The sequence below is a fragment of the Scleropages formosus genome, chromosome 5 (genome assembly GCF_900964775.1).
Source record: "Scleropages formosus chromosome 5, fSclFor1.1, whole genome shotgun sequence".
NCBI lineage: Eukaryota > Metazoa > Chordata > Actinopteri > Osteoglossiformes > Osteoglossidae > Scleropages > Scleropages formosus.
Genome location: NC_041810.1, coordinates 34,892,776 through 34,917,223, shown reverse-complemented (window position 1 = coordinate 34,917,223; position 24,448 = coordinate 34,892,776). Strand labels below are relative to the sequence as shown.

Sequence of the window (24,448 nt, the reverse complement as noted above, 5' to 3'; positions counted from 1 at the left end):
TCTCTTGTGTACCTCTTCAGACGGTTAGCCAAGGCTGTGAGTCTTTGCTTGGCAGTTTCTAAGGCCTCAGGTATAGACAGCTTGCTGTACTTCTTAGGCAGGGTTTTCCTCACACCTTTCTGCAGTTCCGATAGCTGGCTAACTTCCCTTCGTGCTGCCTTGATCTTGGCCTCTAGCCTTCTTTTCCATGGAGGATACTGCTTCTTATGCTCGGTACTCATCTTGTATCCAAGCATCTCAAGGATCACTGTTGCTGTGTTGTATATCAGCTGGTTGGTCTCAGCGATGGTCACAGTAGGGATTGTTCGTAGTGCTGCATTCGCATCTTCAAGTAGACTTTCAGTAGATACTTCACTTGGTCTTCGTAATTGGCCACGGGGGCTCCAGGTGTCCTTCTTAGCCATGATCTTATCTCTTAGGTCAGCTGCTCTTGCATTCAGCTTACAAGGGCTCATTGTTCTTGGGGCTTGGTACCCAATCTCAGAGTGTGGGGATGATGATATCTCCCCCCTGACCTGTTGTCCTGGCTCCCCCTTGCCGTAACATTTGTGTTGTACCTCATCAATCTCTAGTTGCGATAGCAGTTGTTTCTTGCGGAAGTTGTAACACTGAGCTACTAGGTGTTTAGGCGTTAGTCTTGATGTTGGGTTTCGAAGTATAATATATATATATATATATATATATATATATATTTATTTATTTTTTTTTTAAATTAACAATAGGGTTCTGTTTACACTTCAACATCTGATTTCTTAAAAATATAGTTAGCTAAATAGTATCTTAGTATTACAGCGGTAAATGAGCTTACTTGTGAAGGTGAATGGTTAACATACGTAGCGTTATATTAAATACACAGCTGTACCAACGGGGAGATGACTAATGGCTCAGCGGCAGCTCTTCCTTCACCTATCTTGCTAGTGGGTATCTTAACCGTTAACGGGACGTCAGCGGGGTGTCCCGCAGCTCCGCCATCCCGCTACTTCAGCTCTTTCTCTACAACTAGTATATGTATTAACGTGGTCGGAGCTGCAAGTGCACTGTTTCTGCCACGCCCACACCTCCGGGCCGACACGGAACACCTGGGACGCAACGCAGACTACAGCATAGAAGACTGCGTCAGACCACCAGCTGATGCGGAACCTTGATCTGCCTCCTCGTTAGCGACCTTCTCTAGCCATTTCCTGTTCCCGAACGCCTTCCCCGAACCCGTCCCTTGTTCCCCCGATCTCCTGCCTCTTTCTGATCATCGACCTCTTGCCTGTGTACTGACCTCGCCTTTTGGATCCTCCCTGTTACGACGTTCGCACCTCGAAGACCCTTTGCCTGTTCTCTGACCTCCTCTCTTGGATTTCTCCGAAGACACCACGATTACCGCTCTGCACTTGGGTCCGCCGCTTCCTTCAAGACCCGACCATGACAGTTTCGCAGTCGCTTAACATGATGAATAGCAAAGCTCAAAACGTGAAGGCGAAACAAAAGGCTCAGAGAAAGTCTGTTGAAATCAGAAAAATGGAAGCATCCAAAAGGCTCAGTTCATAACAATAACTAGTTTTGCGTCGAGCAGAGGCAGCTCTGACTGCAGGAGGCAGAATGGATTGAGGAGCACAGACGCTGAGTCATGCTAACACCAGGCTGTGAAGTGGTGGGCACAAGAAAACAGGGATGAGATAATCCTAGTTTAGTTAGTAGGTTAATCTTTTTTAGTTCAGTTTTGTGCTCTGCTTTCATCAGAAATTCTAATGTACTATCAAACCAAAGTACTACAAGTATTTTTGTGTGTGTGTGTGTGATTAGTTTAGCTTTGAAAGCATAATTTCTAAATGCTGTAAAGTGATTTCACAATCGCTCATCAGAGAAAAATCGCACTTGCTAGAAAATATTCCAGCACCGATCTAAGAAATAAGTTAATAAATAAAATTATTATTGAAAATTAAGTCAGTTCTCTGCTAGACTGGCATTTGTTGCCGGTTTTTGTGTGGCACAAAAGCCTGAAATTCAGGAGAAGGAAGTGAGCTCAGGCATGTTTACTCTCAGAAGCAGAGAGATGCATGAAGTGCATGCAGGTCAGCACAAGACAATGCACAACCTTGTTACGGTGTTAAAAGGCAGTGTGTTTTCTCTGCACATCTTTCTCATCTCAACGTCTGCACTGGCTACCCACCAGATGTTGCACATGACATCTTTGAAGGCATATTACCAGTTGAGCTGGCACACTGCCTGAACTTGTTAAGTTCAAAAAAATATTTCACACATGACATTCTCAATGAGTCCATTCAGAAATTTCCTTATAGATGGACAGATAAGAGCAACCGTCCTCATGCTATTCCCAGGAGATTCCTGCTTAACAAAAGTATTGGAGGAAATGCTCACGAAAATTGGAGTCTTCTGAGGTTACTTCCATTTGTAGTTGGACAGTCGGTGCCCTCATCTGAGCCAGCCTGGCAGGTTATTGTGGACCTTAAAGGTATCGTTGAATCAGTTGTTGCACCAGTGCACACGACACAATCCATTGCTTTCCTTGAAGCCAAGATGTGTGACCACAGATTTAGGTTACAAGAGGTGTTTCCGACTATAAAGCTGTTGCCAAAACATCATTTTGTGGAACATTTTCCACAGATGATCAGATGCTTTGGTCCGCTAGTTAGGATGTGGACAATGAGGTTTGAGGCAAAACACAGTTTTTTCAAGCAAGTTACTCATCACAAACGCGGCTTTAAAAGCATACTCTTGTCCCTGGCGGTGAAGCATCAGTTCATGATGGCATATCACTTGGAGTCAGCCACAACTGAGAAGTCTTGCTTGAATGTTTCAGCTTTCTCAGCTGTCTCTGTTGACATTTTGCATCAAGAGGCTGGCGAATGGTGACACTTAAAAGATTCATACACGTACAAGGTTAGATTGCGGTAATTTATGTTGTGTTCGTTAATCGCATGAGTTGATACGATAATATGCTAAATATGGTAACAAGAGGGTTACCTAACATTTCTTGCCAGAGGACTAATTTTGTTTTTAGTAAAGACATAAGAATAGTCATTGTAAGAGTTTTGAGGGAAGATATCCAGCCCCCTATCTCTCTGAGCTAAATTACCCTCATGTTACCATTTACTATAGAAATGTGCATGTTAAGGAATACATTTCTGAAGCACAACAAAAATAATGTTCAAATCTGTTTGTTAAAATAAATCATGTTCAAAGGAAGAACTACCACACAAAGAAAAGAATTTTTGGTCATTCCGCTGAAAGAAAGTATTGGCAAAATTAATTGCATTTTAAAGGCAGATTAAAATTGTGTGGCAGTTCTTCCTTTGAACATCAGAGAGGTCTTCAACTCCCACCTCCGACAGAGCTTCAACCAGGTCCCGAGGGAGACTGGGGACACCGAGTCTGAATGGACTATGTTTCACGCCTCCATTGTCGGGTCGGCGGTTCGGAGCTGCGGCCATAAGGTCTCCGGCGCCTGTCGCGGCGGCAATCCCCGAACACGGTGGTGGACACCGGAGGTAAGGGATGCCGTCAAGCTGAAGAAGGAGTTCTATCGGGCCTGGCTGGCTCATGGGACTCCTGAAGCAGCTGACTGGTACCGACGGGCCAAACGGAGCGTGGCTCTGGCAGTTGCCGTGGCAAAAACTCGGGCCTGGGAGGAGTTCGGTGAGGCCATGGAGGAAGACTTTCGGTCGGCCTCAAAGAGATTCTGGCAAACCGTCCGGCGACTCAGGGGGGGGGGAGGGGAAGCGGTGTTCCACAAACACTGTTTACAGTGGAAGTGGTGCGCTGCTGACCTCAGCTGAGGATGTCCTCGGGCGGTGGAAGGAGTACTTTGAGGATCTCCTTAATCCCTCCGACACGCCTTCCGTAGAGGAAGCTGAGGCTGGGGACTTGGAGGGGCACTCGTCCATTACCCTGGCTGAAGTTGCTGAGGTAGTCAAAAAACTCCTCGGTGGCAAGGCTCCGGGGGTGGATGAGATCCGCCCCGAGTTTCTCAAGTCTCCGGATGTTGTGGGGCTGTCTTGGCTGACACGCCTCTGCAGCATCGCGTGGAGTTCGGGAACGGTGCCTCTGGACTGGCAGACCGGGGTGGTGGTCCCTCTTTTTAAGAAGGGGCACCAGAGATTGTGTTCCAACTACAGGGGGATCACACTCCTTAGCCTTCCTGGGAAAGTCTATGCCAGGGTACTGGAAAGGAGAATCCGACCGATAGTCGAACCTCGGATTCAGGAGGAGCAATGCGGTTTTCGCCCTGGGCGTGGAACACTCGCCCAGCTCTATACCCTCACTAGGGTGCTGGAGGGTTTGTGGGAGTTTGCCCAACCAGTCCATATGTGTTTTGTGGACCTGGAGAAGGCATTCGACCGTGTCCCTCGTGGCATCCTGTGGGAGGTGCTTCGGGATTATGGGGTTCGGGGCTCGCTGTTACGGGCTGTTCGTTCCCTGTATGACCGGAGCAGGAGCTTGGTTCGCATTGCCGGCAGTAAGTCAGACCTGTTCCCGGTGCATGTTGGACTCCGCCAGGGCTGCCCTTTGTCACCGATTCTGTTCATTATCTTCATGGACAGACTATCAAGCTGTTGCCAAAACATCATTTTGTGATATATATACATTTTTTATTGGACTTTCCTCCAAAGGGACTTACCATGTTAAAATACCTCTTCAGCCATTTACACAGCTGAAGCATTTCACCAGAGTAATGTTGGGTAGGTACTTTGCTCAAGGGAACTGTAGCAGTAGCTGACACTTGAACCTACCAACATCAGGTCAAGAGGCAGTAGCACTGACCACGACGCTACCAAGTGTCTCCATGGGCTTTAAAAGGCAAACAGTTAAGGCAGTCAAGATGACATTAACCACTTTTTTTAGTGTTTACAAACACTTTTACCACGGCAACTCATCAACACGTTTCAAATGCACAGAGGTTCTCGGTTCTGGCTCCGTTGTGGTGGAATGACCTTCCCCTCTCACTCAGAACTGCCTACTTTTGAAAAGGGTCTGAAAACTCATCTCTTCCGGACCCATTTCGCCCAAGATCTCTCCAGCTCATGTATGGTTTAAATGTTCATGCACCATAACTTCATGAACGTCACCAGATAAAGCCTTCGCTCAGCCACTACTCTGGCATCTTATTTGCTTGCTTGTGTATCTTCTAATATTAAAAAAAAAAAATAAATAAGTAAAATAAATAAATAAATAAAAATTTTTAAAAACAAAATTGCTAGGAGGATATCGGGATTTGTCTATCTTGTGTTTTATGCACCTCCTTGAATGATGAACCTCGGTGCAGCAAGTGGTAGGTAACAAACTAGGTTTACGTGGGTCATATGTCTCTTAATGTAATGCATAAATTGTACTTTTGCTGAGATGTACGTCGCTTTGGTCAAAAGTGTCTGCCAAATGAATAAATGTACATGTAAATGTGGCTCCAAACACTTGAGGTAGAATCCAGACACAGGAAATTAAGCTGACGTGATGATGCCATTAAAAGTCCTGAAATGACACCCATGAGCTACAGACTTTACACCAAGGATCTTCAAAGACCCGTGAAGGTAAACGTTAAGCGCAGGCTAAGGCAGTACCTCTCTGCGTCGTTGTGCTCTTCCTCAGACATCCTACTGCAAAGGAAATCCTTCAAGGTGCAGGTATTTTCCATCCACTCAATGAGACCAACGCTGAGGGCAGAACCACAATGTATCGGATATGTATCGCACAGGTGCTGCACAACGTTTCCCAGACACAAACCCATGGACACCATAACTAATTAAACATTGTGCCTTACTGACCATTGAGAGCTGACCTTAGAGTTGAGGCTAATTTGTTGAAATCATCAACACCCCACAGTAAACTGGTAAATTTCTTAATTTGATTTATTTTGGAAAGTAACCTAAATGATTACAGTGTGATATCCAGCATTGTTAACACTAATCTGTAAGTGACCTATTTACTTTGCTACATAAATTTCATTGACTGGATCCAAAAAAGTCATGGGGATGACTTTATAGATACGCAGCACCATGTTCTTCTGAGAGCAGGTGGCGTCACTCCGAAGGATGGTGTTCATGATGCTAAAAAGCTGCTCGATGCGCTGGTGGAAAGGAGCTTTTGTGCTGTTTTGACCACGGTTTCGATGGTGTTGGGCCCGGGATAAGTCCTCGCTGATGTTGAGCCTCACGTACTAAACACAGCCCACCCTCTCCACTGCCGTCCCACTGATTAGAACAAGTGTGCGGTCTCCTCCCACAGTCATCTCCTTGGTTTTACTAACGTTCAGAGAAGAGGTTGTCGTGCTGACATGGTACTGAACGCTGAGCTGTAATCAAGAAGCAACATTCTCACATATGCCCCTTTCCTGTCCATGTGTGAGAAGGCAGTATGGAGGGCAGTGGCAATAGCACCCTCCATAGACCTGTTCTGGCAATATGCAAGTGCAGTGGGCCTAGGGTGTCAGGTGGCGAAGAGGGGATGTGAGATTTGACTAACCGCTCAAAGCACTTCATGATAAGTGATGCGAGCGCTGCAGGGCGGCAGTCATTTGAGCAGCTGAGTCTCCACGAGCATCCCTGCAGAGCACGGAGGCCAGTGGCTGGGCTCGTCCAGAGGTGGACCTCTCGCACCCTAAGTGAGAATCGTACCCCTAGACCACCAAGCATCCCTCGAGGTCACTTTTTGACCCACTTCGTGTTACTTTTCCAGAGCCCCGCATTTTCCAAACTGTACTTCTTCTTGGCCCGTTTGCTGGGCGGAGACGCTGGAAAGTGACACGGTCTGCCCCCTCGTTCAGGATCCATCAGGTACCGACCTTGTGGCGCAACGGTAGCGCGTCTGACTCCAAATCAGAAGGCTGCGTGTTCAAATCACGTCGAGGTCAGGCCTGGGATTTTGGCGACCCTCCGATGTGCACTCTCGAGCTAGGTCACAGAGCGCTTTAACACAAGCATGAGGCAAGAAGAACAGTTGCAAACAAAGAAGACAGTCGACTAATGGCTACCATAATGCAGCCCTTTTATAGAGCTATGAGTATCCCTACTGGCCACCAGGGAAAGGAGCAAAAACTCCCAACTGAAAGTTGAGGGAGAAAAAGAAAACCTCTCGGGGTGCACAGGCCAGTGGCTGCCCATCGCTCCTGGGCATTCTAGTTTAAGTAACAATTGTAAGCCAGTTTAACAAGCAATAATGATATTGGTGCTAAATGGTGTCTTGGATCCCCAGCTAAGCATGGAACGCCTCGTTCATCATGGCAGTTGGTCAACATCCTCAGTCAGCATGGGATTCGTCTGTCACCAACGGTCAGCCTCCTCAAGTCTTACGTAGCGAGGCAACGCTCAACAAGAAGAGAGAAGAGAGTTAGTAAGTTGTTACTTAACTTAATTTATTATGCATTTTCATAATGGTGGTGAAAAACAAGCAAGGCAAGTGGAATTACATTTCGAGGTGGAATGCCTGAGTGAACATGTCAGTCTTTAATTGGGATTTGAAAACAGAAACAGACGGGGCAATTCTCGCAGCAGCATTTTGTACCAGCTGCAGCCTGGATACAGTCTGGTATGGACGACCCGACAATAAAGCAGTGCCAAAGTCCAGCCTGCTTGAGACAAAAGCATGAACCATCAGACCCAATGATACAGCTGGTGGTGCCGGCATCAACCCTTTCCCTTCCTGGTGGACACAGGGGCGACGAGATCCACTCTTAGAAGACAGGAGGTGCCGGGGTTCCTGCAAATGGAAACCGGATCTGCCTCATGGGAGCATCAGGAATAACACAAAGCCTCAAAAAAACAGACCCACTGCGCGTGGGAGTGACAGAAGACATTGCTGTGACTAACCGTTCGGTTCTCCTTAGTAACCGCTGTCCGGTGAAGCTGCTGGGCCGCGACCTGCTTGCGAAGCTCGGGGCAACTGTCACCGTGACCGAAGAAGGTGGCAACATCGCATCTCCAGTATTGGGACTGTTGTCTCTGCAGGTGTTATCGCAGTACACCGCTTGGCTGCTGGATGATGACGCGCTGCGGTGAGGTAAGGGTGCCTCCCAACTTGACACAGCCCACACGGTTGCACTGCACAGCACGCTTCTTTGCCAAAGAAACCGTAGAGTATCGAAACTCAGAATGGAAAGATTTGGGCATTTAAGGTTGAAGGCATCGACTCACCTGTAAACACCATAGCAGTGCGGTACCAGAATAATCTCCTGTTACAAGATGACAACGAGGAAGACCATATGCAAGCATGTCGTGTGAATGTTTCATGCTCAAAGGCGGAAATGTGGTGTGAGAAATTGTTCGTTCAAGTGTGGTGTGAAAATATGTTCAAGTAGTCAATATTTTCAAGTGCTTAATATGTTCTAAAGTGATGTAAGAGTTAAGACGTCCAGAAAATATATGCTGTCTGTTTAACACAATGGAGAAACGTTGATAGGGAAAACAAAACACAAAGAAATTTGAACCCTTAGGATGCATCCCGGCAGACTTCTAAAACAGGGACAAACTGTTTGGAGGGACGTAGAAGACCGGCAAATAGAGAGCTTTGCCTTACGGCTCATCTCCCCCGTTCACCACTACAGTCCAATACAGCAACCGCTCCCACCTCACTTGTGAATAAGACTCCAAGATGCTTAAACTCCTCCACCTGGAGCAAATTTTCTCCCCTCACCTGAATGAGGGGGGCAACACAACCTTTTTCCATGAGAGAAGCATGGATTCAACCTTAAAGGGGCTGATCTTCATAACAACCACATCCATATCAACATATCTACTCCATAACCTTTTTGGTTCACTGGTTTTCTTTTTTTACCCCCCCCCACCAGACACTAAGGAGACTACTACCAACACATCCTTTCCACCCCAGATGGGACTCGAACCCACAATCCCTGGCTTAGAAAGCCAGTGCCTTAGCCATTAGGCCACTGGGGCTAAACTTAGCAGAATGGCTAAAGGAAGTGTAAATGAAGAGGAACACCACAGTAACGCTTGGTTCTTACATTTTTCAGTAATGCCTTTCAGTTTAACTGTGAAGCCAGAACACACTAAAAACTCCCAAGTGTTGTTCCAACAACAAGGTGTCGCCTGCCTTATGACACTGTGGCAAACGGATGTGTACTTAAGAAGAAAGGAATTATATCATGCGGGCATATGAACTAGAAATGGATAACAGAGTGTTAATTGAACCGCGAGCGACTTTGCATCGTCATGGCAATACAGAAACGCGGATGTGTCTTGCGGAAGAAATTCGACATGACTCAAACAACGGACCCAAGATAGGAGAGAGTATCTTACTTTGTCTCTCCCCAGCTGGAGAGAGAGTCCCTCGTCCCCTGTGCTGGACTCAAGGGAGTCTCCCCGAGCATCCAAAGCACACTCCTTACATACGTCTAGAGGCGCATGCTAAGTGCACGCACGCGCGCACACACACACACAAATAGTCTTAACCGCTTGCCTCATACAGGGTTGCAGGGAGCCAGAGCCTAACCCAGCAACTGAGGGCATAAGGGGACACACTCAGAACAGGACACCAGTCCATCGTAAGGCACCCCAAGCAGGACTCAAACCCCAGATCCACTGGAAAACAGGACCTGGTCCAATCCCCACTGTGCCACTGCACCACTGCGCCACTGTGCCACTGCACTAGTGCACCCCCCTCTCATGCTAAGCATATGGTGGCATTTCTCATTGGCTTTCTCTCTGCATGATCAGCGCGTGCTCAGCTCGTGTTTGCTTCGAATTTGTTACTTACTTATCTGGTACGTTCCCTACAGGCTAGAGTGAGCTATGCACATTAACCTTATTTATTTTCTTGTTTTTTCGCTACCAGCCAGTGTCTGGTTAGTGTCTGAGTTGGGGGCGCAGTTTCGGTACATTCCTGCTTCTTGCGCAGCGGGCTTTCTGCAGCAGTCATGGAACAAATCAGTTGCACAAAACTGCACAATTTTCTTTTTTTTTTTTTTTTTTTTTTTTTTTTTAATATAAAGTGGAGGGAACTGTTTGGTGGGGCGTGAGGGGTATGTGGGGTTTTGGGAGGGATGGAGTACTGGTGGCGTGGTTGGTTTGTGTCCAGCCCCCCTTGATTTTGGCACAAGGGGTTGAACATCTTTCCTTGTGTATTATTGCATGTTGGTTCTAGGTGACTAGTGACTGCTGTGAGCAGGGCAGCTGGCGGCATGGGAAAGATCATGTGACAGCAAGGAGAGACTGCTGGCAGGAGGGAACAGACCCCACTAGGGGCTGACATGGGCTAGCAACCTGTGTCAGCAGCATCTTGTGCTTTTGTGTAGCAGGAGGCGCGCCCTGTTTAAGCTACAGACACACAAATGTTTTCAATACCCCAAGAGTCAGTGAGAGCAGGGGTGGAAGACGACTCATCGGCGGATATAACGGCTTTAGACCTTGACGTGAACTTGACGGGGGGGAAAGCATGAACACAACCACGCCAAGTAGGGGTGGATCGGTGCTGCAGGTGTGTATTTGTGGCTGGAGGAAGGTGACTTCAGTGAGAGGCCTAAGAATTCATCAAGGCAAGAAGAAGTGTTTAGGGGGACGAGGCAGGGGCCCCGCATTGATCGCCACGACCTACGGAGTGGTCCAGATAAGTCAGGTGAAGTCCAGGGGCAGGTTGCACACCAAAGACCACAGGACATCAATACCTCTGTCTTAGAGGAGACAAGACCAAAGATGGATGCACAAGGCAGCATCGATCATGGAGAGGATGCGGGGCAGATGATACCAAGATGAGAACAAAAACCTAAGGTGAGATGGCCAGGCGCCACTGACTGTAAGGAGTGGACCTCTAAAAACAATGACTTGAGAGGGATTTTAAATGGCCTGAAGGGTACGGCTGAGTCTAAGATAAACCAACTGGGTGAGATTATATACGACTATGGGAAGAAGAGGTTTGAGGTGTTCGAGAAGAAGCGTAAGGGTGAGCAGAGCATGTTAAGGTCAAGACGGCAGATGGAAATTGAGAGGTTGATTCAGGAAAGAAGAGACTTAAAAAAGCTTTGGAAACGAGCAGATGAGGAAGGTAGAAGTGGCATTAATATTTTGCAGGAAGAATTGAAACGTAGATTGGTAGTGTTGAGGAGAGCGGAAAAGCTTAGATTGAGGAGGAAGAAGAAGGAGCAAGCTATGGTGGCAATTTTTAAGGACCCATTGAAATTTGTGAAGTCCTTGCTTGAGCAAGAGAAGTCTGGTTGTTTAAATGTTCAAAGGAGGGAGTTGGAGAGCTGTCTGCTGGAAATGCACACCGATGGTGAAAGTGAGAGGGTTTTTAAAGTCTTAACCGCTTGCCTCATACAGGGTTGCAGGGAGCGTCGGCACGGTGCTTCTTGGGGAGAGGTGAAAGAATCCAGGCTGGTGGCGGAGCAGGTGAGAGCTCCTGTGATGAGCGCTCTGTGGGTTGCAGCTCCCGTGGAGCCAAGACAACACAGCCTTCTGCTTTTTGCTACACAGCGCTGTGGTGAAGCAAACACCACGTTTGAATACAAGCATGCTCATAAGTGTATTTGGTACCAGAGCTCCTTGGGCCAAAGGCCAACGATCAACTTTGTAGTCGTTTCATCTGGCTTGAGGAAAACATGTTCTGGAAAACTTGGGTGAAGAGAGGTGCTGAGCTGTCAACCCATCACCGTCTGGTGGTGAGCTGGATCAGACGGCAGGGAAAACTGACAGACAGATCCGGTAGGCCCAAGCGCATAGTGAGGGCGTGCTGGGAACAAGCGTCAGAGGACCCTGTCCGGAATGATTTTAACTCCCACCTTCGTGAGAACTCCTCCCATGTCCCGGAGGAGGTAGGAGACATGGAGTCTGAATGAAAATTTGATTTTAAAAGCTTTGCTATGCCTACATGCTTCTGTAATAGAACGTTTAAGAATGTTTAACTGCTCAATAGCCTATGCAAGAAAGCGGCACATTCCAGGCTATAGTTTGCTCTCTGTATGTCCCCTTTTGTGCCAGCCTGTTCCCATGAGATATCAGAGAAATGTGGCTTACGCAGACTCACGTAAAGCCCAGAGGATGTGTGTAACTGTTTCACGTAAGAAAGGAGATCAACTGGTGACAGTGGACGTGTGTGATGAGAGATTGAGGGGCACAGTGACACGCCTGGAATGTTCAAAAAATAACATGTATTCTGCCTATACTTACAAAAATCTGCCCTAGAATATGTATAAATATCTGCTTGCCTGGCTGCTCTGGTGTGACTCTGCGCACACGAATACATAAGGTTTTCTGCAACTCAAGTGACCGAGTGATCTATCTGTATGACAATTCTCATTTTTCCTACCACAGTTCTGGGGGCTCGTCCGGGATCACGACCTTCTGCCGGGACCGACCCGTGTGCCGCGAGGAACCCGACTAAGGGGGCAACCCTCCTAGGTCTAGGGGACCTGCTGGTGACCGAGCCCGAGCAAAAGTTAGGGCTGGCCCGTCCTGCGGTGCACCGATCGACTCGGACAGAATACGTGACACAGCTGCAGGTAGAATAGAATAGAATATACTTTATTGTCCCATTTATGGGAAATTTGTCTTGGACAACCATGACACGGCCAGTGCGCAACGTTGGACTCACATAAAACAATACATATCATATCATACATTAAAATAAGAATAAATAAAACAACAATCAAAAGATATGAAAAGTCTACTGAATCCCAATCTAAATCTCAGTTTTGGAATTCTCTATTCAAAAACTTAACCTCAGATGGCACAAAAGAATTTTCACAACAATTTGATTTACACATCAAAATCCTAAATCGTCTCCCTGAGGGTAACATGTTGAAATTCTCATGTAAAATATGTGTGTCATTAGCAGCAATTTTTTGTTTCGCTTCTTTTAAAATAGATACCTCGTACAACTCCTGCATGCGTCGTTTCTCTTCCCACCCTTTAATTTTTAGAGCAGTATGTACTAGTCGTGCAAGTTTCGATTTTGATTGGACAGTCAAGTTTCCATGCCATGCTGTAATACCATATCTTAGCAAGCTCTCAAAAACAGACTGGTAAAACAGAAACAAAATCTTCTGGTTAACCCCAAATACTTTTAACCTTCGCAAAAAATGTAGTCTCTGCTGAAGTTTTCGAACACAGACTGTTTATGTGAGAAGACCAGCATAACAAATTATCTATATAAACAAACAACCAAGTATTTATATGAAGAAACCTGTTCAGTAATATTACCATGTATTATTACAGGTCTATGATCCCCCACAGATCTGGGGTCAAAGATCATTTCAACAGTCTTCATTTCATTTAAAATCAAGCAATTATCGTCACACCACCCCACAAACCTGGCAACATCAGAAAAGTACTGTTATCCTGACTAGTTAAACACTCATTAGTGTATAATGTAAATAAAAATGGGTGAGCTAACACAACCTTGCGGGGCCCCCATATTGGTAGTCTTCACCTCAGAATAAGAATTGTTGACCGTAACTTGTTGTGTTCAATTTGTTAGAAACGAATGAAACCACTTAATGCAAAAGGGATTCACTTTTAACTCTGTCAGCTTCCTAATTAGTAGCTGGGGTTGAAGTGTGTTAAAAGCCAAACTAAAATCTATAAAAAGTAAACGTGCAAATGCGTGCGTATCTTCTAAATGCCTATTCACCAAATGAGCGATACAATTAATGGCGTCCTCGGTGCCCCGCCCAGCCTTAAAGATGAACTGAAACGGGTCAAGGGATAATTCAATCTCATCCTTTAGAACAGTTACAACAAGTCTTTCAAAACATTTCATAACATTTGAAGTCAAAGTCACAGGTCTAAAATCACAGTTCTCAACTGGGCAATTTTTCTTGGGAACCGGCGTAATTCTAGTTTTTTCCACAAAGATGGATTGGTATGCGAGTCAAATGATTTCTGGAAAATAGGGCAGAATGCTGGAGGAAGTTCACTGGCACAAGTTTTCAGCAAAAAACCAGAAATTCCATCAGGACCTGTGGATTTCTTGGCTCGTATGCCTCTAAATAGCAAACTAACTGCGTGTGGAGCTACCTCTAATCTCTGATCTGAATTACACATGATAGAGTCCTGATCTACCATTCACACCGAAGGTGACTCAAACCTAAGAAAATAGTCATTTCAGCCATCTGCTCTTTGTTGGTCATCGCTAGTCATGAGCCTTTTTCGGGGGATTCCGTATTGGTTACTACTTTTATAGCAACCCAAAGTTTTTTGGAGTCCCCTGAATTAAAATTTTGTTCTACAGTTTGCTCTGTGTTTTTTCCTTGTCCCCTTCAACAACGCATTTAATTCCTTTTGGACTAATTTTAATTCCATTCTATCTTGAGTGATGAAAGCCAACCTCTTCCTGTTTAAAGACTCCTTGACCTCCCTTGTTATATAACTTTTGTTCTTAGGAAATACAGTTACAGCTTTCTTCTCAGCAACTGTGTCCTTCCAAACGTTAATGTAGTCTCTTATTGTCTCTGTGGCATCCAAAATATCAATTTCATGAAACAGGAACACACAGGCCCGGGTTGCAGAAACGGTGCTTCTCATGCCAGGAAAGACGGCACGAGGAGTAAGTGAGAGGTTCGCGACTATTCGTCCAACAAACCCAAAACTGTGGAATAGTCTGCCAGTTAACCTCTGTGAGAAGAGCGCTCTATAAACATAAATTGAATTGAACTGATGTGGGGCACCAGGTCGGAGCGGTCAATAGACCAGTTCCTTCACCGCTCGTCCCCCCTTCATCCTAGGCGCTGTGACTGAATGTCGCCACCACCGACACCGTGGTCAAAACAGCACGGAAGCGCCTGTCCTCTCTCCGTAGGCTGAACAAGTTTGGCATGCCATCCCGGATCCGGGGCTAATTTCTACAGGCGTACAGCCGAGAGCATCCCGACCGGCTGCATCACTGCCTGGTATGGGAGCTGCTCGGCCCAGCATTGTGAGGAACCGCAGAGGGCGGTGAAGTCGGCACAGCTCATCGGTGGCTCTGAGCTTCCAAACATCCGGGACATCTACGCAGCCAGATGCCTGAAGAAGGCCTGGGCTATCCTCAAGGAGCCCAGTCATCCTGGTCACGCACCGTTTTCTCTCCTGCCGTCCGCTAAATATTGCCAAAACATCAAATCAAAATCAAACAGACTGCGGGATAGCGTCTATCTCCAGGCTGTTAGACGCCCGAACAGTCGAGCGGCATCCGAATGCAGCAACTCATCCGGTTTTCGTTAAGTAGTTTCACTTCATAGTTATTGGTGTTACCAGATTTCTGTTGCGCTGCAAATTGAAAACGTTATTTGTAATCTTGAGGTATGTTGTTCCTTTTATTTTTTTTTTTAAAAATCACCCTACCACACGCACTCAAAGACATTTCATCGCAGCAACCACTGCTGCATGCTCTATTGTTGTGCATTTGGTGACTAAACCTTTGACCGATTGATTGATTGATTGACTTGCACCACCTGTGCTTAGGTGTCGGGGAAGGCCGCTTTGTCTCCCGGGCGCCTGAAGGTAGTGCACCCCACCGACGCTGGTGTTTCTCCAGCGAAGGCTCTGAACGTCGAGGGAGCACGAAAGAAGAACCTGTGTGGCCTGGAGGTCGGAGATTCGAGTCGTTCCGCTATGCGCGCCGTCTTCCCTCGACCGGACGGCAGGCCGCAAGCGCTACTGGACGTTGCTGGGAAGAGGAAGAAACCCCTGCCGAGGGGCGTCACTGCGCCGTCTCCATTGTAGAGTGGCTCTGTCGACTGGCGCAAAGCGGTACGCTTCATTTAAAAATCTCAAAGGCATTTGGTAAGAATCTCAAGCTGGGTACAAATGCAACGGATGATGCAGTTCCCGACACCAGGCCGAGGAAGGAGGGGCCGAGAGAGTCGGGGGCTCGTTGGTCTAGGGGTATGATTCTCGCTTCGGGTGCGAGAGGTCCCGGGTTCAAATCCCGGACGAGCCCGCCCAGCTCCCTGCTTGGCTGTGTCAGTTGAGCTCTCGAAAGTGTACTGGCAGCAAGAGTGTTGCGGGAAGGTTCAGCATGGGCCAAGGGGCTTGCAGGAAGGCTCTTGCTGAGGAGGGGAAAGATCCCTGGTAGAGCAGGCCAGGCTGGTCCTCCTGTATGTGTGTGGAAGCAGTGCCTTCTTCCTGGCACCTCAGGAGTCAACCAGCTGCTCCCTCCATGCAGGAGGAAGCTTTAAGGCTTGTTCTGATGCTGCTTTCCAGCATGTCAGAAGGTGGCAAGATGGATTCTGGAGCTGCATTTTGCTTGTGCTCCTCCTGAATTTGCACACTTAAGCTTGCTTGCACTTCCACAGGAGTGCTGGTAGCAGTGGTGTTCCTGCCTGGCTCAGTCAGTAGTGTGCAAGAGTCTTAAGCTGAGGGTCATGGGCTCAAGCCACGGTCTGGGAAACTGTTTTTCATTAAAGGTGCCTGGGGGAGGTTCTCTTTTGCAGTGTGAGCCCTGCAACCTGGCGTGGGAAGAAATGCGGCTTTCCCTCTTCGACAACAAACGCCTCGTGAAATTTGCAGGGTTCCTTCGCAAGCCGACGAAATCCACGGGGGACGCAAACTGTCCCCATCTACATGAGGAAGGCTCGCATGGCGTCAGCGCTTTCCTGGCTCTGATCAAGGGTTATGCAGCTGCTGACAATAGCACCAGTTGCTGGGCCTGTACTCATGTGCCAAAATCAGTGTCATCTGGACTACCACTCATGCCTTTACCCCTAGGGTTTTGTGGATGGAGCCGTTTCCCGAACCTTTACCCCACAGCAGCTTTGCATCGCGGTGTCCTGTTACACGGCACCGGTGACTTCTGGAAAAGTGTATGAGCAATTCGTACACTCATAGCCACTCCGCGTGAGGCCTCTAACAGTAAAATATTTAGTGTGAGCCAACCGGGTAATCCTGTCTCCTTGGGATACTATCGCGACTTTTCCACGCCGAATTTGACTAAAGACAAATTACACCCTTACGTGACTCTTAGAGCCAACCTGAATGGAACGATCTGTGTCGTCAGAAGTCAGCCTGGCTCTGTCACACGTGTGGGTAGTTCTAAATGCACCTACATGGCCAGGCAAACAAGCCCTGATAGTTCGCAACAGCTTCTTCCAATGTCCAGCGGTACGCAGGAAAATACCTTTAGTGTTACCTTCACGGTGACTTATTTTACCAAACGGTACTTTCTGGGTGTGTGGTAAATGCGCCTAGCCATGGCTTCCAAAGAATCAGTCCGGAGGTTCCTGTTATTTGTCCTATGTAGTGCCCCACGTTCGAAAGTTGTCCCAACCTCCGTGGCGTCCAGATTCTCGTCTCCTCCGCTATCGGAGAAATAGTCCCCCCTTGGTGAAAACTGGACTTTCTGAAACGGGAGAGATATTTTCTGGTATTGTTCCCAACGCGTGGTATCGGTAAAGCTGCTCGGCAGACGCTCTATTCAGCACAAGCATCAGAAGAAATAGCCAACGGTACGACTGAGAGCCTTAAGGACATTAATGCTGTTGCTATGCAAAGGCGAATGGCAGTAGATTATCCTCTGGCCGCAGAAGGAGCAACATGTGCTGTTGTAGCGTGTAGTGTGGTTCACCCATAGTGTGTGAGTGTATTCCACTGATGTATGGATGAGTGACCCATTGTAAGTAGTGTATCTAGCGGTGCGAGTCACCTTGGTGAATAAGGTGTGTGGGCTGATGACACTACATAGAGTTCCTTGGAAGTCGCTTTGGAGAAATAGCGTGTGCTAAATGAATAAACGTTAACGTCGGATCAGAATGTTGCACGTATGTCCCGGGCAATTCCGAGCGTATAAACTCGTTGGCGGGTAACGTTATGGAAGTTGGTTCTCAGTTTCGTGATTTTAAGAACGGTGACGAACTCTGGGACTGGCTAGGAATAAGCAGCTGGTGGGGTGGTCTATTGAAACTCTCTTATTATGAATACTTCTTGCTATTTTATCCGTCTTCCTGTTATTGATGTGTTGTTTGTCGTGTGTTAAGGCTGCTATTGCTGAAACAACGTTCACGACTACAGCAATGGCACAGGGGATAAACGACGAATATGATTGTGCCCTAATACCCGACCGGGACGAGCTAGGCGAGAAAGCTCGTGAACTTGAACCTCGTGAAGAAGAATCTGAGTCAGAAGAGTGAGCACCTCCAGAAGGCTCAACGGCAAGATCTGGCGTCCCAGACCCACCCCCCTCCATGCCCGCAGTGCCATCCCGGTGACTCCATCCACCAAAAGACCTCCCACCCCAGCCACACATTGACCACCAACACACCAACCAACACACCACATCAGCATGTGGAAGTGACAACAAAACTCGAACCATTTGATGTTCACATAGGCGAGTACTCCCCACTCAGGTGTGCTTCCCCCAAACACCCTGCTGCCTCCACAACCACTGACTGGATCTTTCTGCTACCTCTGGCAAGCTTTTAATCGCTGCTCTTAACGACTGACCCCTGAAACCAAAATCCAACAGTAGCGACGTGGTTGATTTTGCAACAAACCCTCTTGCACCAATCTCCACCGGTCTAATAACGCACTGCCAGCCTCGCTCCCTCACCTCACCAGCCAACTCAGTGTACTTCAGTTTCTTCCTCTCAAAGGCATCTTCTAATGCATCTTCGAAGGGCATCGTTAATTCAATGAAGCACGCTATCCGTGCGCCCTCGGAGTACAGGACAATATCGGGTCTCAAGGCCGTGACCGCAATGCACTGCGGCATCTGCAGCTGTTTTCCCACGTCCGCTACCAACTTCCAGTCTCGCACGTCACCCCACTTAAAACACGTACCGCCGCGTCCACTCGCGTGGCATGCAACGCTCTCCCCCTCCCGCACAAAAGAAATTACCTTATTTCTCCCGCAACACGGGAGTGGATTGACTTCAACCCGCTTGTTCTCCAACAAGCATGCCAAGGATTTTAGCACTTCATTATGCCTCCAAGTATATCTTCCCTGAGATAAACTAACCTTACATGCAGACAAAATATGCCTCAAAGAGGCTATACCACCACACAAGCTGCAAGTCGGCTCCGTACCTACCCAGCGATTAAGATTCTGTGGAGTAGGGAGAACATCGTAGGTGGCTCCGATGAGAAACTTAATACGACCGGCGTCCATCGCCCACAGATCACGCCAGCTGATCTTCCGTTTCTCCACATGCTCCCAAGCCAAACATCGCCCTTGCACACCATGTGGCGTCGCAGTTACCCGCCTCGCCTCCTCTTCCTGTTCGCGGATAAAACCAATCACCATCTTTCCCCTCTCCGGCAACTTAGCTTTACTCCGCAACTTCATTCGATCGCCGGCACCAAGCCCCGCCCTACCTACCTGCACCTGACCGACCACATCTCTGTGCTCAAGCGCTGTCTGTGCATGCGCAACAGCTTCCCGTGGATCCCACTTACATCCTGTTTTTAAACTTACAGGAATCGATCTCACCACTGGGTCTCTTGTGCTTGACAATGTTAATTCCAAGCCAACCTTGGCACACTTGAATTCTTCCACAAGACTAGTCAGCGGTAATTCCAAGACCCTCTCCTAATAGCTTTGTTCATAAGCCTTTCCAGTCTTTCAACCCCTGACATAGAAACCTCGTATATAGTTAGCGGCCATCTAATACGAGGCAACAAACCAAACTGCAGGCACCAAACCTTCAGCTTCCCTGGTAAAAAAGATTAATCAATCCTATTAATTGCCTGCACTACATTCTCCCTTAATCTTTTAACCTGCTCCCTGTCGCTGAGTGAGGAATCATACCATCGACCCAAGCTTTTAATTGGCCTTTCAGCCACTGACGGAACCTTTTCTCCATCGATCTGGAAATTCTCCTGCGATAACTTTCCTTTAGCTATTGACAAGCTCCTACACTTTGCTAGGTTTAATTTTCAGTCCGGCCAACTTTTGATTTCCATTGAACTTCATTAATAAGCGACGAGTACATGGGACAGTAGTAGTAAGCACAGTCATATCGTCCATATACGCTCTGATTGGCGGAAGGCGAGAACCATCCTTCAGCCTCATATCCCCAACCACCCATCTCGACGCCCTTATTATCACCTCCATAGCCATGGTAAAAGCCAGAGGCGAGATTGTGCATCCGGCCATTATGTCAATCCCCAACCCGCTGCCAAGTTGCGGTGTATTGTTTGGTACAAAAATAAAACTGGATGTCTTCAAAATACAGCTTAACCAGTCTCGTAATACACTCTGGGACTTTAAAAAAAAAACAAATGCCCTCCACAACAAAACATGCAGCACTGAACCAAAGGCGTTCGCCAAGTCCAAAAAAATCACGTGGAGGTCTTCACCTTCCATCTTGGCCTCCTTTATCTGGTGCCAGATCATACAAAAATGCTCTAAACAGCCTGAAAAACCCGCAATTCCTGCTTTCTGCACAGATGTGTCAATTAAGTTGCTGGCCAACAAATATGCAGGCAACCTCTGCGCCACAACACTAAAAAATATTTTCCCTTCAACATTAAGAAGGCACATTGGCCTGAATTGCCCTATTTCTACCTCATCTTTCTCGTTGTGGGTATAAACACCCCTCCTGCTCGCCGCCATTCTTTTGGAATGATACCTTTTTTCCATACGACCACCATCTGCTTCCACAAAAACTTTAAAACATCCGGGCACCTTTATAAACCCATTAAGGAACCCCATTGGGTCCTGGTGCAGATTCTGCCCTCGCACGCCGCACCACCTCTTGTACTTCTTTCAACCTTGGAGGACACATGTCCGTTTGTGCCACGATCTCCCCTAATGGAGGAATATCTGCAGGTACTTTAAAAACCCTCTCACTTTCACCATCGGTGTGCATTTCCAGCAGACAGCTCTCCAACTCCCTCCTTTGAACATTTAAACAACCAGACTTCTCTTGCTCAAGCAAGGACTTCACAAATTTCAATGGGTCCTTAAAAATTGCCACCATAGCTTGCTCCTTCTTCTTCCTCCTCAATCTAAGCTTTTCCGCTCTCCTCAACACTACCAATCTACGTTTCAATTCTTCCTGCAAAATATTAATGCCACTTCTACCTTCCTCATCTGCTCGTTTCCAAAGCTTTTTTAAGTCTCTTCTTTCCTGAATCAACCTCTCAATTTCCATCTGCCGTCTTGACCTTAACATGCTCTGCTCACCCTTACGCTTCTTCTCGAACACCTCAAACCTCTTCTTCCCATAGTCGTATATAATCTCACCCAGTTGGTTTATCTTAGACTCAGCCGTACCCTTCAGGCCATTTAAAATCCCTCTCAAGTCATTGTTTTTAGAGGTCCACTCCTTACAGTCAGTGGCGCCTGGCCATCTCACCTTAGGTTTTTGTTCTCATCTTGGTATCATCTGCCCCGCATCCTCTCCATGATCGATGCTGCCTTGTGCATCCATCTTTGGTCTTGTCTCCTCTAAGACAGAGGTATTGATGTCCTGTGGTCTTTGGTGTGCAACCTGCCCCTGGACTTCACCTGACTTATCTGGACCACTCCGTAGGTCGTGGCGATCAATGCGGGGCCCCTGCCTCGTCCCCCTAAACACTTCTTCTTGCCTTGATGAATTCTTAGGCCTCTCACTGAAGTCACCTTCCTCCAACCACAAATACACACCTGCAGCACCGATCCACCCCTACTTGGCGTGGTTGTGTTCATGCTTTCCCCCCCGTCAAGTTCACGTCAAGGTCTAAAGCCGTTATATCCGCCGATGAGTCGTCTTCCACCCCTGCTCTCACTGACTCTTGGGGTATTGAAAACATTTGTGTGTCTGTAGCTTAAACAGGGCGCGCCTCCTGCTACACAAAAGCACAAGATGCTGCTGACACAGGTTGCTAGCCCATGTCAGCCCCTAGTGGGGTCTGTTCCCTCCTGCCAGCAGTCTCTCCTTGCTGTCACACGATCTTTCCCATGCCACCAGCTGCCCTGCTCACAGCAGTCACTAGTCACCTAGAACCAACATGCAATAATACACAGGGAAAGATGTTCAACCCCTTGTGCCAAAATCAAGGGGGGCTGGACACAAACCAACCACGCCACCAGTACTCCATCCCTCCCAAAACCCCACATACCCCTCACGCCCCACCAAACAGTTCCCTCCACTTTATATTAAAAAAAAAGAAAAAAAAAAAAAAAAAAGAAAATTGTGCAATTTTGTGCAACTGATTTGTTCCATGACTGCTGCAGAAAGCCCGCTGCGCAAGAAGCAGGAATGTACCGAAACTGCGCCCCCAACTCAGACACTAACCAGACACTGGCTGGTAGCGAAAAAACAAGAAAATAAATAAGGTTAATGTGCATAGCTCACTCTAGCCTGTAGGGAACGTACCAGATAAGTAAGTAACAAATTCGAAGCAAACACGAGCTGAGCACGCGCTGATCATGCAGAGAGAAAGCCAATGAGAAATGCCACCATATGCTTAGCATGAGAGGGGGGTGCACTAGTGCAGTGGCACAGTGGCGCAGTGGTGCAGTGGCACAGTGGGGATTGGACCAGGTCCTGTTTTCCAGTGGATCTGGGGTTTGAGTCCTGCTTGGGGTGCCTTACGATGGACTGGTGTCCTGTTCTGAGTGTGTCCCCTTATGCCCTCAGTTGCTGGGTTAGGCTCTGGCTCCCTGCAACCCTGTATGAGGCAAGCGGTTAAGACTATTTGTGTGTGTGTGTGCGCGCGTGCGTGCACTTAGCATGCGCCTCTAGACGTATGTAAGGAGTGTGCTTTGGATGCTCGGGGAGACTCCCTTGAGTCCAGCACAGGGGACGAGGGACTCTCTCTCCAGCTGGGGAGAGACAAAGTAAGATACTCTCTCCTATCTTGGGTCCGTTGTTTGAGTCATGTCGAATTTCTTCCGCAAGACACATCCGCGTTTCTGTATTGCCATGACGATGCAAAGTCGCTCGCGGTTCAATTAACACTCTGTTATCCATTTCTAGTTCATATGCCCGCATGATATAATTCCTTTCTTCTTAAGTACACATCCGTTTGCCACAGTGTCATAAGGCAGGCGACACCTTGTTGTTGGAACAACACTTGGGAGTTTTTAGTGTGTTCTGGCTTCACAGTTAAACTGAAAGGCATTACTGAAAAATGTAAGAACCAAGCGTTACTGTGGTGTTCCTCTTCATTTACACTTCCTTTAGCCATTCTGCTAAGTTTAGCCCCAGTGGCCTAATGGATAAGGCACTGGCTTTCTAAGCCAGGGATTGTGGGTTCGAGTCCCATCTGGGGTGGAAAGGATGTGTTGGTAGTAGTCTCCTTAGTGTCTGGTGGAGGGGGGAAAACAACAACAAGTGAAAAAGGTTATGGAGTTGATATGGATGTGATTGGTATGAGGATCAGCACCTTTCAGTTTGAATCCATGCTTCTCTCATGGAAAAAGGTTGTGTTGCCCCCCTCATTCAGGTGAGGGGAGAAAATTTGCTCCAGGTGGAGGAGTTTAAGCATCTTGGGATCTTATTCACAAGTGAGGTGGGAGCGGTTGCTGTACTGGACTGTGGTGGTGAACGGGGGAGGTGAGCCGTAAGGCAAAGCTTTCTATTTGCCGGTCTTCTACGTCCCTCCAAACAGTTTGTCCCTGTTTTAGAAGTCTGCCGGGACGCAACTAAAGGTTCAAATTTCTTTGTGTTTTGTTTTCCCTATCAACGTTTCTCCACTGCGTTAAACGGACAGCATATATTTTCTGAACGTCTTAACTCTTACATCACTTTAGAACATATTAAGCACTTGAAAATATTGACTACTTGAACATATTTTCACACCACACTTGAACGAACAATTTCTCACACCAAACGTTCACACGACATGGTTGCATATGGTCCCCCTCGTTGTCATCTTGTAACAGGAGATTATTCCGGTACCACACTGCTATGGTGTTTACAGGTGAGTCGATGCCTTCAACCTTAAATGCCCAAATCTTTCCATTCTGAGTTTCCTGTCTTCCCCAGTGATATATGCGGAACTCAATCCCATTTGTACCACCTACTTTGGGCCGGGATCAGAACGAAAGAGGCTGCAGCGGGGCACTTTGTCAGGAACAAATCCGACATAATGATTCTCTCTTCCTCAAGTTTGTTTGCCGGAAACTCATGCGACTCTTGTCGATACTCTACGGTTTCTTTGGCAAAGAAGCGTGCTGTGCAGTGCAACCGTGTGGGCTGTGTCAAGTTGGGAGGCACCCTTACCTCACCGCAGCGCGTCATCATCCAGCAGCCAAGCGGTGTACTGCGATAACACCTGCAGAGACAACAGTCCCAATACTGGAGATGCGATGTTGCCACCTTCTTCGGTCACGGTGACAGTTGCCCCGAGCTTCGCAAGCAGGTCGCGGCCCAGCAGCTTCACCGGACAGCGGTTACTAAGGAGAACCGAACGGTTAGTCACAGCAATGTCTTCTGTCACTCCCACGCGCAGTGGGTCTGTTTTTTTGAGGCTTTGTGTTATTCCTGATGCTCCCATGAGGCAGATCCGGTTTCCATTTGCAGGAACCACGGCATCTCCTGTCTTCTAAGAGTGGATCTCGTCACCCCTGTGTCCACCAGGAAGGGAAACACACT

At 47.6% G+C, this 24,448-nt stretch overlaps 1 protein-coding gene and 4 non-coding genes across 5 annotated transcripts; 4 read left to right on the top strand and 1 right to left on the bottom strand.

Annotated features, from left to right (window-relative positions):
- Positions 1 to 6,784: 6,784 nt before the first annotated feature.
- Positions 6,785 to 6,856, top strand: trnaw-cca (transfer RNA tryptophan (anticodon CCA)). Its single transcript has one exon. It is a non-coding gene; the product is annotated as a tRNA-Trp (tRNA).
- Positions 6,857 to 8,821: 1,965 nt separating this feature from the next.
- trnar-ucu (transfer RNA arginine (anticodon UCU)) lies at positions 8,822 to 8,894 on the bottom strand. Its single transcript has one exon. It is a non-coding gene; the product is annotated as a tRNA-Arg (tRNA).
- A 1,498-nt stretch (positions 8,895 to 10,392) lies between these two features.
- LOC114910561 (uncharacterized) lies at positions 10,393 to 15,722 on the top strand. Its single transcript, XM_029252220.1, has 5 exons — positions 10,393 to 10,434; positions 10,806 to 10,896; positions 11,274 to 11,342; positions 12,264 to 12,451; positions 15,393 to 15,722. Exons 1-5 carry the CDS (start codon positions 10,393 to 10,395, stop codon positions 15,651 to 15,653), a joined length of 651 nt encoding a protein of 216 aa, XP_029108053.1. The 3' UTR covers positions 15,654 to 15,722.
- A 76-nt stretch (positions 15,723 to 15,798) lies between these two features.
- On the top strand, positions 15,799 to 15,870 carry trnap-cgg (transfer RNA proline (anticodon CGG)). The gene has a single exon. It is a non-coding gene; the product is annotated as a tRNA-Pro (tRNA).
- Positions 15,871 to 23,052: 7,182 nt separating this feature from the next.
- Positions 23,053 to 23,125, top strand: trnar-ucu (transfer RNA arginine (anticodon UCU)). The gene has a single exon. It is a non-coding gene; the product is annotated as a tRNA-Arg (tRNA).
- Positions 23,126 to 24,448: the final 1,323 nt, after the last annotated feature.